Below are 17,084 nucleotides of genomic sequence, written 5' to 3'. Positions count from 1 at the left end.
GAAAGCATTCAGTAATCTCTTTTCATTTCAGCCTCACTAACCATGTCACTTGGGGAAATTCTCACCCTTCATTCCCAGGCTCCTCCTGCCAATTTGGGGGACTCTCCAAAGCCCCAGAAGTCAGTGGGAGGGGTGGAGACTGTTACCTTCCAAGTGCTCTCTTCTGTCTCCTGTCCATGGATCTTCTCACCAGCTCCCATGTCTCTGTCCCCATGGTCAACCATCTCCAAGAACTCCACCACTTGGGAATACTGCAGAAAGTCACACCACTGTGATGAAATTACAGTATATGATGTAATCTCTCTGAAAAGCAATGTGGTATAGTCCTAATGATAATAATTAATAAAATTAATATAGGCCTATGCTCACACTCTGTAATTATTATTTCATTTGTTCTTCACAAAGCCCCTGGGAGATAGGTGCTATTATTATCCTCATTTTAAAGATGAGGAAAATGAGGCAATCTGAAGTCAAGTGGCTGGTCAAGGATCACCCGGCTAGTAATTATCTGAAGCTGAATTTGAACTCAGTTCTTCCTGACTCTAGGCCTGGTGCTCAATCCACTAAAAGAGTGAATCTAAAAGCCAGGAAGGTCCTATACCCTACCATTAGCGCACACTATGTGATCATATCACTGAACCCGTGAATGCAAATCTCTAATTATAAGATGCAGAAAAGTTCTTAATTTTAATTAGTATTGTGAGTTTCCTCATCTGGAGATTCCATATACCAAAGAACTCACAAATCCAGTCCCTGTCCTATCCTATCTAATCTCAACAACGTTTTTAGATTTTTGCAAGGCAATGGGATTAAGTGATTTACCCAAGATCACACACAGCTAAGCATGCATTAAGTGACTGAGGTTGGATTTGAGCTCCAGGGCCAGTTCTCTATCTACTGTGCCCCCTAGCTGCCCCATCCCCATTAATTTTAAGAAAAATGTTCATTTTTATCCTATCTTCCCCTCAAGATATTTCTTCTATTTCTTTCCTCTTTCATTCTCAGATTCCTAGAAAAAGCTCTCTACATGAAATGTGCATATATTTTGACCCAGATATCTCACTACTTGGCATAGGAGGTCAATGACAAAAAGAAAGAACCCACATACAGCAACATAGCATGGCAAAGAACTATAAAGAAACTGTACCCATAAATATCGTGGAATATACCATAAAAACAATGCATAAGGAATTATAAGAACCATAGGATGACTTCTATAACAGATTCACAATGAAGTAAAGAGAGCCAAGAAAACAAGATAGACAATGGTTACAGCATTTCAATATTCAGGTGGCACAATGGAGTGAATGGACGGTCTGGAGTTAGGAAAAGCAGATTTCAAATCTAGTCTCAGATACTATGATTATATGACTTTTGGCAAATTGCTTAACCTCTGTTTGCCTCAGTTTCTTCAACTGCAAAATGGGGATAGCAATGTTGTAAGGATCAAATAACAATACTTGTAAAGTGCTTGCCTCAGTATTTGGCATATAATGGAGGTTCTATGACTTCTTATCTCTTTCCCTATTCCTTCATTGAAACTGGAGGAGAGAGACAATTAGATCAAGGCTGCAGAACTCTTTTGACCGAATTCTTCTCCGAGGTGGGGAAAAAAATCTCTGTTCCTTTCATTGAAGAAGTTGGGGGGTGCGGCTAGGTGGCACAGTGGATAGAGCACCGGCCCTGGAGTCAGGAGGACCAGAGTTCAAATCCAACCTCAGACACTTAATAATTACCTAGTTGTGTGGCCTTGGGCAAGTCACTTAATCCCATTGCCTTGCAAAAAAAAGCTAAAAAAATTAGTTGAAGGGACAGGAGTCTATGGGTGTAGAATATTGAACATATTGTCAAACATGCTGTCACTAGGATTGTTGGCTCTGTAGTGCTATTTGACTTTTTCATTTCTTCTAAATTGTTGAGACAAAGGAAAGCTCATTGGATTAGGGAACATAGGTGGATATATTTATAGATGAATGTGATACAAAAACCAAAAAGAAAAAGCATCAATAAAAGAAAACCTGTCTATACTCATTGCCTCCAGTTATCACTTCCCACACAAACCACTGGCTTACAGCCTGCCTAGTCCAACAAAGCTTCCTTTCCCATGGTTCCCAAAGATTTCTTTTTTTAGGTTTTTGCAAGGCAAATGGAGTTAAGGGGCTTGCCCAAGGCCACACAACTAGGTAATTATTAAGTGTCTGAGGTGAGATTTGAACTCAGGTCGTCCTGACTCCAGGGCCGGTGTTCTATCCACTGCGCCACCTAGCTGCCTCTCCAATGACTTCTTAATTGCTGAATCCAGTGCCCTTTTCCCAGGCCTTTGTCTTCTGGACCTGTCCAGGGCTTGACATCCTCAATGTTCTTGATCCCCTGGGTATTCTCGCCTCCCTGATGCTTCTTCTAATATTGCTCTCCTGATGCTTTTCCTATTCCTAAGTATCCTTTGGAATATCGTGACCTATGGACTACCCTTCCTATTTTTGAGAGCATTCCAGAATTCATTCCTGAGCCTTCTATTCTTTTCTCTTCTATATTCTTTTTCCTGGTGAGCTCATCAGCTACCATGGATTCAAATATCATATCCATGCAGATAAGTCTTAAAATCTCTACATCTAGCTCTCATCTCTCATGACTTCTAGCCTTGCACCACAAAATCCATCCATACATATAATAACAATCAACAATCACTAGTCTATAATTATTTCATTTGATCCTTACAGCCACCTGGGAGGTAGATGCTTATTTAAACTGAGGTTAACAGATGTTAAGCGACTTGCCCAAGGTCACTTACCAAGTGAGTGTCTGAGGTCAAATTTGAACTCAAGTCTTCCTAATTCCCAAGTCAGTATTCCATCCATTGTACCTCCCAGATGCCCCGATGTGGTGCATTTGCCTAGAATTTGCTGACTCTCCCAATACAATGTAGAGTCCTGGAGGGCAGGAACTGCATAGTTTTTGTCCCTTCCTACATGAGACTGATCATCCAATACCTAGTAGTTGGCACATAATACTTGTCAATTTGTTGAATGCTTATTAGCAGATATCTAGACCTGGGTGTCTCTGAGCCTAAAATCCAAAAGATAACTCCAAATCTATCTAAATTGCTGCCATTCTCTTGCCAATTTCTTCTCTAGGCACCACCATCCTTCCAGCCAACCAGGTTTACATTAGTCATCTTCATTGAAAAAATCTATCTTGGGTTTCCAAAGATGATTTTTCAAGAGTTAGGGCCAGGGCAGCTAGGTGGCACAGTGGATAGAACACCAGCCTTGAAGTCAGGAATACCTGGGTTCAAATATGACCTCAGACACTTAATAATTACCTAGCCATGTGGCCTTGGGCAAGCCACTTAACCCCATTGCCTTGAAAAATCTAAAAAAAAAGTTGGGGCCCTGTCTTCCAGATATGGTAAATTATCTACCAAATAAGAATTCCCACTTGTGTCCTAATTTTATCAGAGTAGGTAAATTTTACAGTTTTGCCCCCCCCCCCCAACTCTGTTCTGCTCAAAATTCAGTGCCCAGGTTTGTGGATAGCATAGGGAGCATCCCCAAAGTGCACACTCTCCCATCTCCTAACATCGCTAAGCCTTTTTAATTCCCGTACTCAATGAAATTCCTCTCTGTCTATAATTGTGTAAATATGCCATTTTATTCACTGACACTTCAGGATGTGAAGACTGAGTGAAACCTCCAGCTGTAGCTATTCACAATAAACTTTGAACACTCCGCCTGCTAATCAAAATGTGAACTTTTAGTATGACAGTAAAATCCCAGAATAGCCTGAAGTTAAGTGGACTGCTGCTACCCAGATTGCATGTCTCCCGTTAATATGTCACATTGGTTTTAGTTACCTTCCATCCTAATATTTAGAACTTGGAAGAGATCTCCTACTCCCTGGCAGAATCCTACAAGCCTCACTTCAATTGACACTTCCTACAAGGGGCTTTTACGGAGCCTCCCACCACCATCTTTATTAGCACTCTCGGTCTCTTTCTATTATTTTAAAAAGACATAAAATAACACAAAAGAGGATGATGTTATAGTCCCCAAGGCCTGGACTGTAATCCTACCTCTCACATAGACTAAATGGGTGACTCTGGACAAGTCCCTAAAACTCTGATACCTCATTAAAATGGATTGGTTGCCCATTTGCATAGATAAAAAGAGTTTCCTCCATGAATAAAATTCCATGTCCTGATGATGAGGATCTTGTAAAGAGTATTGATTCTTGTGTAGCTATGATTTGGCCTACATGGTTTTTAGCATCTCTCCCAGCTCTGGCATCCCCTGTTCAAAGGCCCCTCCTTATTTTAAACTTTATAGGTTTGTTATGGGTCTGTTTATAAAGTCTTTCCCAGCTCTGTTATAGGTCTGTTATAAAGTCTTTCCTAGCTTTAATATTCTCTGTTCTAAGGTCCCTCCCATCTCTAACATTCTCAAACTGAAGGAATCTTTGTGAAATTGAATTGAATCCAAGAGAACTGACCAGATTTTGTGAGTCATGAAGTCTTCCAGAAATATCACCAATTTGAGATCTGGAAGACTCGCTTGGGCAAATCACTTCCTCTCTCAGAGATTTAGTTTCTTCTTTTGTTAAATAAGAAGATTGGATGAGAGGATTCCTAAGATACCTCCCAATTCTAACATTCAACTATTCTGCCACATTCAGTAGTAATCATGATCCTCAGATCTTTTCTCATATTCTTTGACTGCATAAATGTGTTCATCTCAGTAGAATCCTTTGCAAAGCTTAGTTTGATATATAAATACTAGCTATTTCTATTGTAAATTAAATTTTGGTTGTTGTTCAGTTGCTTTCAGTCTTGTTCAATGCTTCATCACCCTGTTTGGGGTTTTCTTGGAAAAGATATTAGAATGGTTGGACTCCAGTCCATTTTATAGATGAGGAAATTGAGGTAACCAAGGTGAAGTCACTTGTTCTGAGTCACACAGTTAGGAAGTGTCCGAGGCCAGATTTGAACTCAGGAAGATGAAGGCTGAAGTTGGGACTCTATCCACTATGGTGCCACCTAGTTGCCCTGTAAATTAAATGCAGCTCTAATTTATTATGCACCAAAAATATCCCAAGCACTATTTTGGATACAAGAGTACAGACAATATCAAAACATCTCTTTTTTCTAGGTACTTTCATCCTACTAAACAAAAAAATATATAGGCATAGAGAGGAAAAGCTCACTAGCACTTTGGCAGGGAAGTCCAATGGCAAGAGTACTGAGAAAGAGCCACTGTAAGATTTCACAATTGGGAGATTGTTACTAACCTTGGAGACAGCCCTTCCCAGCTGAGTGATGAGTGTCTGAAGCCAGAGTCCACAAGAAGCAGGAAGACCATGTAGATAAGGGCTGAAGACAAAGCCTTCTGGGCATCTGGTTCAAATGGAAAGAGAACAGAAGATGATACCTTGAGAAGATGATAACATTGAGTGATAATCAAATATTTGGTCATAATTGTAGGCATCAGGGAAGGAGTCAGTGTATAGGCAGACAGTGAACATGGAAAAAAGAAGAGGGAATGACTGAGGGGGCCTGTAACCAGGGAGGTGGAGGGAAGTGGGATCCAGGACAAATATAGAAGAAATGACTTTCACAATCCTCAGAGATGATTCCTCTCTTCTCAGAGAAAGAAGAGAATGATGAGATTCAGGAGAGAAAACAGAGCTCATGGTTCAGCCTCTTCACTCAGAAATGAAAGTGAGGTCCTTCTGTGAGAGGGAGTTGGTTGGAAATTGTGCAGGGAACCTGTGGATCTCTATGAATTATACCATTCTAAGTCCCTCTCCCCGAGCTCTGACATTCTCTCTTATAAGGACCCTCAGAGCTCTGACATTCCCTCTTCTAAGATCCTTCCCATCTATGATATTCTCTGATCTAAGGCCCATCCCAGCTCTGACATTGCTTGTTCTAAAGTTCTTTCTAGACCTTAACATTCTGTTTTCCATGTTCTATGTTCCCTTCCTGCTCTGACAGTCTATGTTCTAAGGTTCTAGAATTTTATAAATCTGTGTTTTCCTAAATACATATTAAGCTGAAAATAACTGCCCCTCAACTGTGGCCACCTATGGTGCTCACCTATGGTTTCTGAGCAGAATACAAGATCTATAAGATTTAGGGTGAGCCGGGGGGGGGGGGGGAAGTAGTTTTTACATTTGAGAATGGAAAAGTGTAGGGGACAGAAAGAACACTGAGTTCAAGCCCAGAAGTCTTGGGTTCTAGTAGTACCTTGGGTGAATCCATTCACCATTCAGGGCCAATTTCCACATCAGTAAAATGGAAGGCACAAAACCAATCTTGACTGGACCCCAAAAGTGTTATGGGGACCATTCTCTTTTCAGAGAATGAATGGCAAAGCACTTTGAAAAGCAGAACATCCTGGGAAACTGAAGGGGAGTACCAGGGCCTTTTTTGGTGAGGCAGAGAAATCAGAAATGAATGGGGATCAAAGACAGTATTAGTCTCTCTCTCTCTCTCTCTCCCTCCCTCCCTCCCTCCCTCTCTCTCCCTCCCTTGTTCTTCCCACTTTCGTCTCTTTTTCCTCACTTCAACCCTCTTTTCCTCCTTCCTCTGTCTCTATCTCTTTCTGTTTCTCTCTCTCTCCTCTCTCTCTCCTTCCACACTTTTCTCCACTCTTAATAGCTCTCTAGATTTTGCTATCTTCATTCCCCCTCTCCTTGTTTCTGTTTATTCTTTTAGAGGTCCTTTTCTGCCCCCTCATCACCTTCTTCCTCCTCTCTTTTTTTCAGTGACACTCTGTCTCTGTCTTGCTGTATATTTGTCTCATCTCCTTTCCTCTTTTTATTCTTCTTTCTCCTCCTCTCAGTATCTCTCTGTCTCTGTCTCTCTCTCTTTCTCTCTCCCTCTTCTCCTTTATCTCTCTTCCTCCTCTCTACTCCTCCTCCTCCTCCTCCTCCTCCTCCTTCTTCTTCTTCTTTTCTCTCTCTGTCTCTGTCTCTCTGTTTCTCTGTCTCTGTCTCTCAGTCTCTCTGTGTCTCTGTCTCTGTCTCTCTCTCACACACCCTGTCTCTCTGGGTCTCTATCTGCTTCTTTCCCTCTGTCTCTTTCTATGTGTGTGTGTGTGTGTGTGTCTAGCTTTGTCTCTCTCTCTGTCTCTCTCTCTGTCCATCTCTGCTTCTCTTTATTTCTTTCTGTGTGTGTGTGTGTGTGTGTGTGTGTGTGTGTGTGTGTGTGTGTGTGTCTAGCTCTGCCTCTCTGGCTCTGCCTTTGTCTCTCTGTTTGCTTCTGTCTATTTCTTTCTGTTTGTGTGTCTGTGTGTGTGTCTGTGTGTGTCTGGTTTTGGCTCTCTGGCTCTCTCTTTGTCTCTGTCTCTGTCTCTCTCTTTGTCTCTGTGTCTCTCTCCCTCCATCATCTCTCTGCTCTCTTCTCTTCTTTCTCCCATCAGCTGCTTTCACCAGGATGTCCTCTCATTCTGGTTGGGTGTGTGCTACAGTGTGGGCTGGAGCCATGGGGCCCTACCCAAGACTTCTGAACTGTTGCTGCTTCAGACTGGAGTTTCTAGCATTTAGCTCTTGATTCTTGAGGGAAGGGGGTGCCTGAGACCCCCCTCTCATTTAAGGCAGGCCCCACCCTCCCTTTGCTGCCACTGCAGCCAGGCCTCAGACCACTGCTCATTTTTGAACAGGGATAAAGGCTAGGAAATGCTTTTAAGGCTTTGCTGTCGAAATTGGAGAGATTGGGAAGACCCCAAACCCTTCAGGATCCCCAACCATGCAGGTTGTCTGGGGTCATCCCCAACAATAGAATGCAAACGTGGCAAGAATCAGAGTCAAGAAAATAATATAATGGCTCCTCAGCTGGGACTAGGTACAGGCCTGGACCCCCCAGGCTCTGTCTGACCCCTGATCCGAATTGCTAGAGAAAATGGGAAGGGGACTTCCTGGGGAGGGGGGGGCTTGACTTCCTTGAGATATTTGAAATATGATTAGAAGAGCCCAAGTGCCTTCTCCTGACGAGGCTAGACTTTTGGAGATCTCAGGGTCCTGAGGCTAGGAGAAAGCTGGCAGGTGCTCTGCTGTGTGAGAGAGTGGGGGAGGGAGGAGACCAGAGAAGGGCTGCTTCAATTGCTTTTCAGGCTTCAAAAGCTTCTCCCTGGTTATTGTCCAGGGGTGACCCCACCCTAGCAACCGCAGCAGAGGATGGCTCCCCCCTCCCTCCCTCATGCTGCAGCCCCATAGCCCATCTGCTGCTCTTTTGTGGGAGCTGGGGGGGGGGGGTGATGGCGTGTCCTTTGTTCCATATCCAGCTGATTTTTCAACTTAGGACTCGCCAGACCTCACCAGGATACCAGCTGGGAATCCTTAATGGGACACTGGGCAGCCAGTCTCCACCGGCCCTGACTATCTTCACTCTGCTGCAGCACAAATCCCTTGGGCCAGGGTGTGTGGCAGAGAGAGTGGAGAATGGGTAGGAGGGGAGGTATTGCTAAGCTCCAGCCCCACCCCTGCTAAGGATGGGAGCTTTCTGCGGAGCTCTGAGTGACCCCTTGGGATCCGGGAGCAAGGGAAGTGCTCAGCTCCTCCCATCCCTCTGGCTTTGGAGGTGAGGCTGGGGAGGAAAGGTTAGTGATGGGCAAAAGGAGGTGATGGAGAAGAGGAGAATAAAAAGGGGGATAGGGTTTAGGGTGGGGATGGGGATGGGGAAGATGGGGGCAAAGATGGGGGTGGAGATCCAGGGTGGACAAGGAAATGGAAATGGCTCTGAGAAGCGGCAGGAAATGAGGTTGGGAGTGGAGATGGGGCTGAGCGTGGGGAGGCTGGGGAAAGGGCATAAGGTTGGACGGAGATCCAGGTTAGACACGGGAATGGAGAGAATAAAGGGTAGGAGATGGGGGTGGGGTAGATTTCAGGTTGGGCTGGAGATGGAAAGGGAAGGGGGAGGAATATGAGGAAGGAGAAGGGGAGGGGAATGGTCATAAGGCTCAGGTTGGGATGAAAACGAAGATGAAGGCAGGGAGGGAGAGGAGAATGAGACCGAAGATGAGGATGGTCGGAATGTGGATGAGTTCGGGGCTGGGGCTGGAGACGAAGAGAAGCCAGGGAGGGGTGAAGACTTGTGCTTTGGGGATGGGGACGAGGGGGAGGAGGAGGACGGGGATGGAGACAATGATGGGAAACGAAAGGGAACGAAAGATTGGAATTAGGGATGGGAGGAAGACGAAGGAGGGGAGAGGGGGATGAGGACAGGATCAGGGTTGGTGACGAGGATAGGAGCAGAGTTGAACACAGGGCTGGGTCCACAGACATGGGTGGGGTTGGGGTTGGGTTGGGTTGGGAATGGGGTGACTTCTAGGGGTGCAGATGGGGAAATCGGGTCGTGAAGAGAAAGGGGGAGAGTTCCAGTCTTACCTGCTCCCTGCCGGGGCCAGCCAGGGCCGTTTCCGAGGTGCCAAGGTCTGAGTGAGCCAGGCGCAGCCGGCGCCCAGCCCGGGCAGACAGCAGCGCCCTCTCCACCCTGCTTCGTGGCCCCGGCTGCGGCGGAGAGGGAGGCAGGGAGTGCGGAGGCCGAGGAGGACCCAGGCGTCCCGGGAAAGCCAGGGCCCGGCCCTAGCCGCAGTCCCCAGCCTCCCCGGCTGGGCCCGGCGGCCAGGCTGGCTCTGGCTGTCTCGGTGGCTGGCGCAAAGTGGGGAGGTCCCGAGCAGCGCCAATCAAACGGGGGCGCAGGAGAGAGCGCTCTGCGAGGCGGACACCGCCCCAACCCCGCCCCCAGCCCCCTCCCCCGCCTCTGCAGGGACCCTGGAACCAGTGGCCCCCGCCATCCCCCCATTCCCCTTGGCTCGGCCCCCCGCCCCTCCCCTTCTCTAAGCGCCCCCTCCCCAGCTGATCCGGCTGCCCCCAGCCCGCCCTCTTCCCCTCGGGCCCCCCTCCAGCCTACCTTTCCCTTCCCAGCGTCCCCCACCCAATCTCTTCCACCTGCTCCCCTCCGCCCTCCCCACCCCAGACTCTCAGCAGCTGGGGGCCGGGGATGGGAGGGCGGAGAGGAGAAAGGATTCCGACCGGGGGCCCCGGCCCCACCGAGCCGTCCATCTGGACCCGCTTGAGCAGACCCCTCGAGCACCAGCTGCTGCCCCCCCCCCCCCCAGGACAGCTTGCTGCCTATTCTTCTGCCCAGACCAGCTGGGCTGCCATGGCAACAAGAGTCGCTGGTCCAGGAAGCCAGGCCGGAGAGCGATGAGGGGCCGAGCAGCATCACCAAACCCCCCCCCTTTTCCAGTCTTCTTCCCTCATCCCCCATCCCCTATTCTTTAGGACTGGTCCGCTGTGCTGATGGACCCTCAAACTGAGCACTGGCCCCTCTAGAATGGGAAACTTCCCCCAGAAGACCGAGGCATTGGGGACCCCTGCCACCATGCTCCCTAGTTCTGAGGTCAGTACAACACAACGCAACACAATAGAGCACAATACAACACAACCCCACGCAATACTGCAATCCTTAGAGTCCCTGGAAGTCCCAGAACAGGTCTACCCCAGGCTCTTCACCAGCTTGGTCTCCTCTCTGCTCTCTATAGCTTTTGACTAGCTCCTCCTAAACAGGGGTTCGGAACTAACAGAATACTGCAGCTAGAGTCTGAGCCCAAAAGAGGACAATGGAATGAATGACTTGGCATCTCTGCTCTCTTTATCCCAGGCTAAGTCCCCTCTCCGTTTTCGGATTTCCTTCTAGAACATTACCTAAAGTCACTCATCCCTTATGAGTCAGAGAGAAGACTTGAGCACCAGTCTTCCAAGGTCAGAAGCCAACTGCCCAACTACACTACCCTAGTTACATCGTCTCTCTAGAAGTTACCATGGGGGAAGAAGCTCCTGCCGTGCCACTAAAATCATAGCCTAGGTGGTGCAGTGGATAGAGCACTGGCCTTGAAATCAGGAGGACGGGGAGTTCGAATCCAACCTCAGACACTTGACTCTGACTAACTGCGTGACCTTGGGCAAGTCACTTAACTCTGATTGTCTCACATCCAGGGCCATCTCCAGTCTTCCTGATTCATTTCTAGCTGCTGGACAAGGTCTGCTCTAGAGGAGAAAGTGAGGCTCGGGACTTAGCCCAGCCACCCCCACTCAAATCCACTTCACGGCATCACCTCCCTTGAGGTCATTGTCTTCTTCAAAAACAGAGGACAAACATGATCATCAGATTTAGTCTGTAGCTCTAACTTCTAGCATTGCCCATACCTACTCTGGGTGTATAAGGGTCCCCAGGTCTGTTCTCATAAGCAGGCCATCTCCCTCACACATACAGCCATACATATACGCATTTATGCTAACAGTAAACTAGTAAACTCATTGTGTAATTTTATGTATGAGAGTTGAAATGCAAGCTCACTGAGAAAAAGAACTGCTTTGCTCTCTTGGCTTTATGTCCCTGTGCTTGTCATAGTGCCTGACAGATAACAGTTAATAATGACTGGCTGATTCCTTGGTACACCTGATCTTGTTGTTTGGTTGTGTCCAACTCTATGATCCCATTTGGGGTTTTCTTGGCAAAGGTGCTGAAGTGGTTTGCCATTTCCTTATCCTGTTTATTTTACAGATGAGGGAACTGAGGCAAACAGGGTAAAGTAACTTGCCCAGATTCATATAATATAGCTAGGAAGAATCTGAGACTAGATTTGAATTCAGGTGTTACCAACTCAAAGCCCAGCACTTTATCCACTATGCCACTAGTTGCCCTGGTAGAGATGTATTCATGTCTTTTACCTTGCCTAGATTATGAGCTCCATGAGGATGCGGGCACCACATCTTATCTAAACTCTGAGTCTCATCTAGTACCTAGCATCTGCAGGTACAGGTGTACCATAAATCTTTGCTACAAATTTTTTTTTTGAAAAATAAATCATGGGGCACCTAGGTGGCATAGTGGATAAAGCACGGGCCCTGGAGTCAGGAGGACCTGGGTTCAAATCCAGCCTCAGATCCTTAATAATGACCTAGCTGTGTGGCCTTGGGCAAGCCACTTAACCCCATTGACTAGCAAAAACATAAAAAATAAATAAATAAATCATTTATGGGCAACTAGGAGGTGCAGTGGATAGAGCACTGGCCCTGGAGTCAGGAGGACCTGAGTTCAAATCCAGCCTCAGACACTTAATAATGACCTAGCAAGCCACTTAACCCTTGTCTTGCAAAAACCTAAAAAGAAAAAAAAAGGAAACAAATCATTTAATCCTAAACTAATGTGTATAAGTCTAAATTTAGGACTTTATAATTATCCCTATGAAATTTCAACTTTTTTGGTCTGGCCATGAAATTCTGGCCTATAGTGGCCTTTCTTTCTATGTTTTATTTTATGTGTATATTAATTTACTCATTTCAATTATAAGTAGAGATAGTTTTCAACATTCATTTTTGTAAAATTTTCTCCCTCCTACTCTTCCCTCTCCCTTCTCTAAGATAGCAAGTAATCTGATACTGGTTATACATGTGTAATCATGTTACCTATAATTCCATATTAGTCATGCTGTGAAAGAACTGGAACAAAAGGAAAACCACAGGAAAGAACAAAACAAAATTAAGTTTAAAAACCGAAAAGAGTATGTTTTGATCTGCAGTCAGATTCCATAGTTCTTTCTCTGGATGCCATTTTCCATATGATGCTTTTTATGCATCTAGAATCTGTTATTTAACAGCTATCTCTTCCAAGAAAGAGAGAGAGGGAGAGAGGGAGACAAGAAGGGGAGGGAGGGAGGAGGGAGGGAGGAAGGAAAAGAAAAAGTAAAGAAGGAAGGAAGGAAGGAAGGAAGGAAGGAAGGAAGGAAGGAAGGAAGGAAGGAAGGAAGGAAGGAAGGAAGGAAAGAGGGAGGGAGGGAGGGAGGAGGGAGGGAGGGAGGAGGAAGGAAGGAGAGGGAAAGAAAAGAAAATTCATGAACCTTCCATTCAGGACATCATTCAAGTTATGGATAAAAATGCTGAACAGAGCCAAAGGTAAATCTCTGGAGCACCTCACTTGAAACCACCCCACACTTGAGACCACCACAAACAGCTCACTTGTGTTCAACATTTGTGAATCCACCAAACAAGATGATAATCCACTTTATACCTCTTCATCTGATCCGTAAGATTATAATGGGAAAATGTCAAATAGCAAGTCAATAGCTCCCTTGTAATGATATCTACATATGATCATGGAATTTACAACTGGAAGAGACCATAGAGATCACCTACTCCAACTTCCTTGTTTTACAGCTGAGTTACAGTATTTCTCCAGGGAAGCTTACTAGCAAAAAAAAAAAAAAAAAAGGAAGGACCAGGAATCTCTTTTCAAGCAAGTATGGAGAGTAGAGCAAATTTTATAGTGACCTACTTAAAATATGAGGGTTGTATTCTGAAGATCACCTGGCAGGAGAAGATACCAGACATTGAGGTCCTTTTAAGAGTTAAACTGCCTAGCATTCCAACATTACTACAGAGAGAGCAACTATGATGGGCTAGGCATGTTGTTAGAATGCCAAACCTCTGCTTGCCAAAAAAATCTCTTTTACGGAGAATTCACCTAAAGGGGTCAGAAGAAACAATACCAAGATACCCTGAAGGTCTCCTTGGAGAACTGTAGAATTGATTGTACAGCATGGGAGACACTGGCACAGGACCACCCTCATCAGTGAGGAGGCAGCATTCTGTGAGGTAGGCAGAATGGAAGCAACTCAAAGGAAACAGAACATCCGTAAGTTTGGAGGACCCTCCCCAGGTGTTCACATGGACTATTGTGCCCAACTTGTGGCAGAGCATTCCAAGCTCGAATTGCTCTGATCAGCCACAGTCAGACACACTGTCATGTGTCTCAGATGTAATGATGTCTGTTTGGTCAACCAAAATAACAAAGGTCAAGAACTAGCCAACCAACCAACCAATGAGGATGGCATTTCTACTACAGCCATGTGAGTCCTAACTATGCTTAAAACATAAGGGGGGGAGAAGGAAGGAGAGGGAAAGAAAAGACAAAACAACTTCAACTCTCTACAATAAGAAATAATAATTAAGAGCGAAATAAGATCATTTAAAGGTGGAAGGGGAAGAAGTATCAATGTGAACATGGAGAAAAAAAAAAGATATGAAGCGGATGAGGAATCCTGACCTGTTGCTGGGAGATAGAAGAATATCTGTTAAAGAGAGAGGCAAGAAGGACTACTGAACATCTAGACCTAAGAAATAAATATGTCTCTTCTTGAAGAGAAGGAAACTATGTGCTCTCTAGGGAAAGCACATGTTGGTTGTCCAAGGGAATAATATTCATAGGTATTGTCAAAAGAGTGATCATCCAGTAAGTGTCAGAGAAAGGTGAGTAGAAATGTTGGAAGATTAACTCCTTGAGGGAGTACCTGAGTTCAAATCCAACCTCATACACTTAATAATGACCTAGCTGTGTGGCCTTGGGCAAGCCACTTAACCCCATTGCCTTGCAAAATAAAAAAAAAAAAACTAGTGGGTCAATAGAACTATCTCCCAGAACTATGCCCACCCAAAGTAGAACTTCAAATAATTCCTTAATATTAATTTTATCCATCAAAAAAAGGGTAGAAAGCAGTTTTGTAGTTAGGAGAGACCTCAAGAATTATTCGATCCACCTCCTATCCAAAAGGCATAATGCATCTAACAAATGGTCAGGAATCCACCACTTCAATAAAGGGAAGTTATCATTTTAGGTGGTGTCTCATCACATTTATGACAATTCGAGTCACTGGGAACTTTTGTTAGGGTTGGTTTCCCTTGATATCAACCCTCAATTTATTTCTTTGTGGTGTCTAATCTGGAGAGATTTTCACCAATAAAGAAAAATTGAAGACAAATGGAAATGATAGAAATAGTATAGGGAAGTGAATAGTATATCCTAAAAATTAAAATCAAAGCATGTACTGTAGATTTAAGGAAAACTGATTTCATAAAGGGTAGTTGATACCCTATGGAATAAATAGGCAAAGTCAACTCAGAGATGCATTCATGAATAAAATTCAGAAGTCACCAGAGGAACTTCCCATTTGTTTATTGACTTCTTTTCTTTCTCATCTCTGTGATATCCTTCTATCCTCCAACTTTCTCATAAAGGGTTACATTTTTCTTTTTCTTCTGCACATATTTGTCCTTTTTTAAGCACTCTAGCCTCATCTTAAATTCAGGGGTGGCCACTTACCTTACCTAGGTAGTACATTGACTGTCAGATTCATCTTTCTATCCCTTCTCTTCCCTGGAGACAAGAGAAATTGAGATCAAATATTTCCTTAGACATTTTCTGTTTGACCCTTGGGCAAGTCACTTAACTACTCTTTCAACCTCAGATTGGACATATAAAAATAATAATATTGGGAATATGATGTTATTATCGGCAATAATAATGATATGGGAATAGAAATAATACCTCCTTCACAGAGTTGTTGCAAAGCTCAAATTAGATAATATATAAAGCACTTTGCAAAACTCAAAAAGAAACATGAATGCTGGCTAAAATCATCATCATCCTCTTCATTACTGCCAATTTATCTTCCCTTATTGTACCAACTGCCTTTCTTCTCATCTTCTTCCTTCTCTTCTTTCTTCTAACTCCTTTGACAACATTCCTTCTCTTCCTATACCCTTCTTCATCTTGCCAAGTCTTCCCATATTTTCTCTCCTCAGTCAATCTCCATCCAAGCTTCTTAGAGAGAAATAAAATTATTTAAAGGTGGAAGGGGAAGAAGTATCAATGTGGACATGGAGAAAAAAAAGACATGAAGGGGAATTAGGGATCCTGACCTGTTTCTGGGAGGTAGAAGAATACCTGTTAAAGAGAAAGGCACTCCAAAAGCATTTGCATAACCTTCATACTTCTCACTCCTTCTCTTCCTTCTGCTAAAGCTCCTTCTCTATTTCTCTCCCATGAAGTAAGCCAAAATATTCAAGATACCTAGGTGGTGAAAGCACTGTTGTCCTATGCCTTTGTCTGACTATAAATGGAGCACTGAACTTAGTTCTGGAGTCCCTGAGTTCAATGCTGGATGCCATATTTTAGGAAGGACATTGGTCATCTGGTGATGTTTGAATTCACCTGCGATTGTCATCCAGGGAAAGACAACTAGAATGATGGGAAAACCTCAAGATCAAACCATCTGGGGGTGGCTAGGTGGCACAGTGGATAGAGTACCGGTCCTGGAGTCAGGAGTACCTGAGTTCAAATCTGGCCTCAGACACTTAATAATGACCTAGCTGTGTGACCTTGGGCAAGCCGCTTAACCCCATTGCCTTGCAAGAATCTTTAAAAAAAAAAAATCAAACCATCTGAGGGTCAGGAATAAAGCAATGGCAATTATTTTGGAGAAGGAAGGAAGCAAAGGAAATAAACAAGTACACACCGTGTCCAGGATGGGCAGCTAGATGACACCATAGTGCATAAAGTGCCAGGCCTGACTCATATTTTTCAGGTCAAATGTAGCCTGGATACTTACTAGTTATGTGTCCTTGGGCAATTCACTTAACCTTCCCCCCCACCAGTTTCCTTCCGCAAAAGTTCTGTCTATAAAATGAGGTGGAGAAGAAAATGACAAACCACTGCAGTAAGCTTTGCCAAGAAAACTCAAATGGATCCTAAAAGTCGACAACCACAAAAATGCATTGGGTACTGTGTTAAAAGATACAAATTATATCTTATCTGATCCTCACAAAAACCATGGGAAATAAATATTATCACCATTTTATAGTTGAGGAAACTGAGGCAAATAAGAGTTAAGTAACTTACCTAGGATTCCACAGCTAGTAAGTGTCTGAGGCTGAATCTGAACTTAGGTCTTCCTGATCCCAGTGTCAGCACTCTACCCACTGAGCTACTTAGGCAGCAACCATCTCCAAGGGAGGCGCTATCCTAAAGGTTAGAGATAACCCTTATCTCTAAGGCCAAAACATAGTCTCGGCCTTTAAGTGGTTGTTTGTTGTTGTTTATCCTTCCTTCTTGATGAAAACCATGATCACAGGAAGGTACTGCCATGACAAGCACATGAACTGGATTTGACTGAAGGGTTGCCACACTAAGCCACCAATGTCACTTTCTCCTCCAGAGCCATCTGGGTCCAGTGGTCAGATAGGGATCA

General features: G+C 44.6%; 1 protein-coding gene across 1 annotated transcript in view; it reads right to left on the bottom strand.

Moving 5' to 3' along the window:
• The window catches only part of LOC141499596 (uncharacterized), a 42,248-nt gene extending 32,189 nt beyond the window's left edge, over positions 1–10,059 (bottom strand). The window contains exons 1-4 of the mRNA XM_074202258.1: positions 9,908–10,059; positions 9,382–9,645; positions 5,284–5,389; positions 147–251 (exon numbers count right to left, since the gene is read on the bottom strand). Coding sequence (XP_074058359.1) covers positions 147–251; positions 5,284–5,389; positions 9,382–9,645; positions 9,908–10,059 — 627 coding nt within the window. The remainder of the gene's footprint in view (positions 1–146; positions 252–5,283; positions 5,390–9,381; positions 9,646–9,907) is intronic.
• Positions 10,060–17,084: the final 7,025 nt, after the last annotated feature.

This window comes from Macrotis lagotis, chromosome X (assembly GCF_037893015.1).
Source record: "Macrotis lagotis isolate mMagLag1 chromosome X, bilby.v1.9.chrom.fasta, whole genome shotgun sequence".
In the NCBI taxonomy this organism is placed as follows: Eukaryota; Metazoa; Chordata; class Mammalia; order Peramelemorphia; family Peramelidae; genus Macrotis; species Macrotis lagotis.
This window is presented reverse-complemented; position numbering and strand designations above follow the sequence as displayed.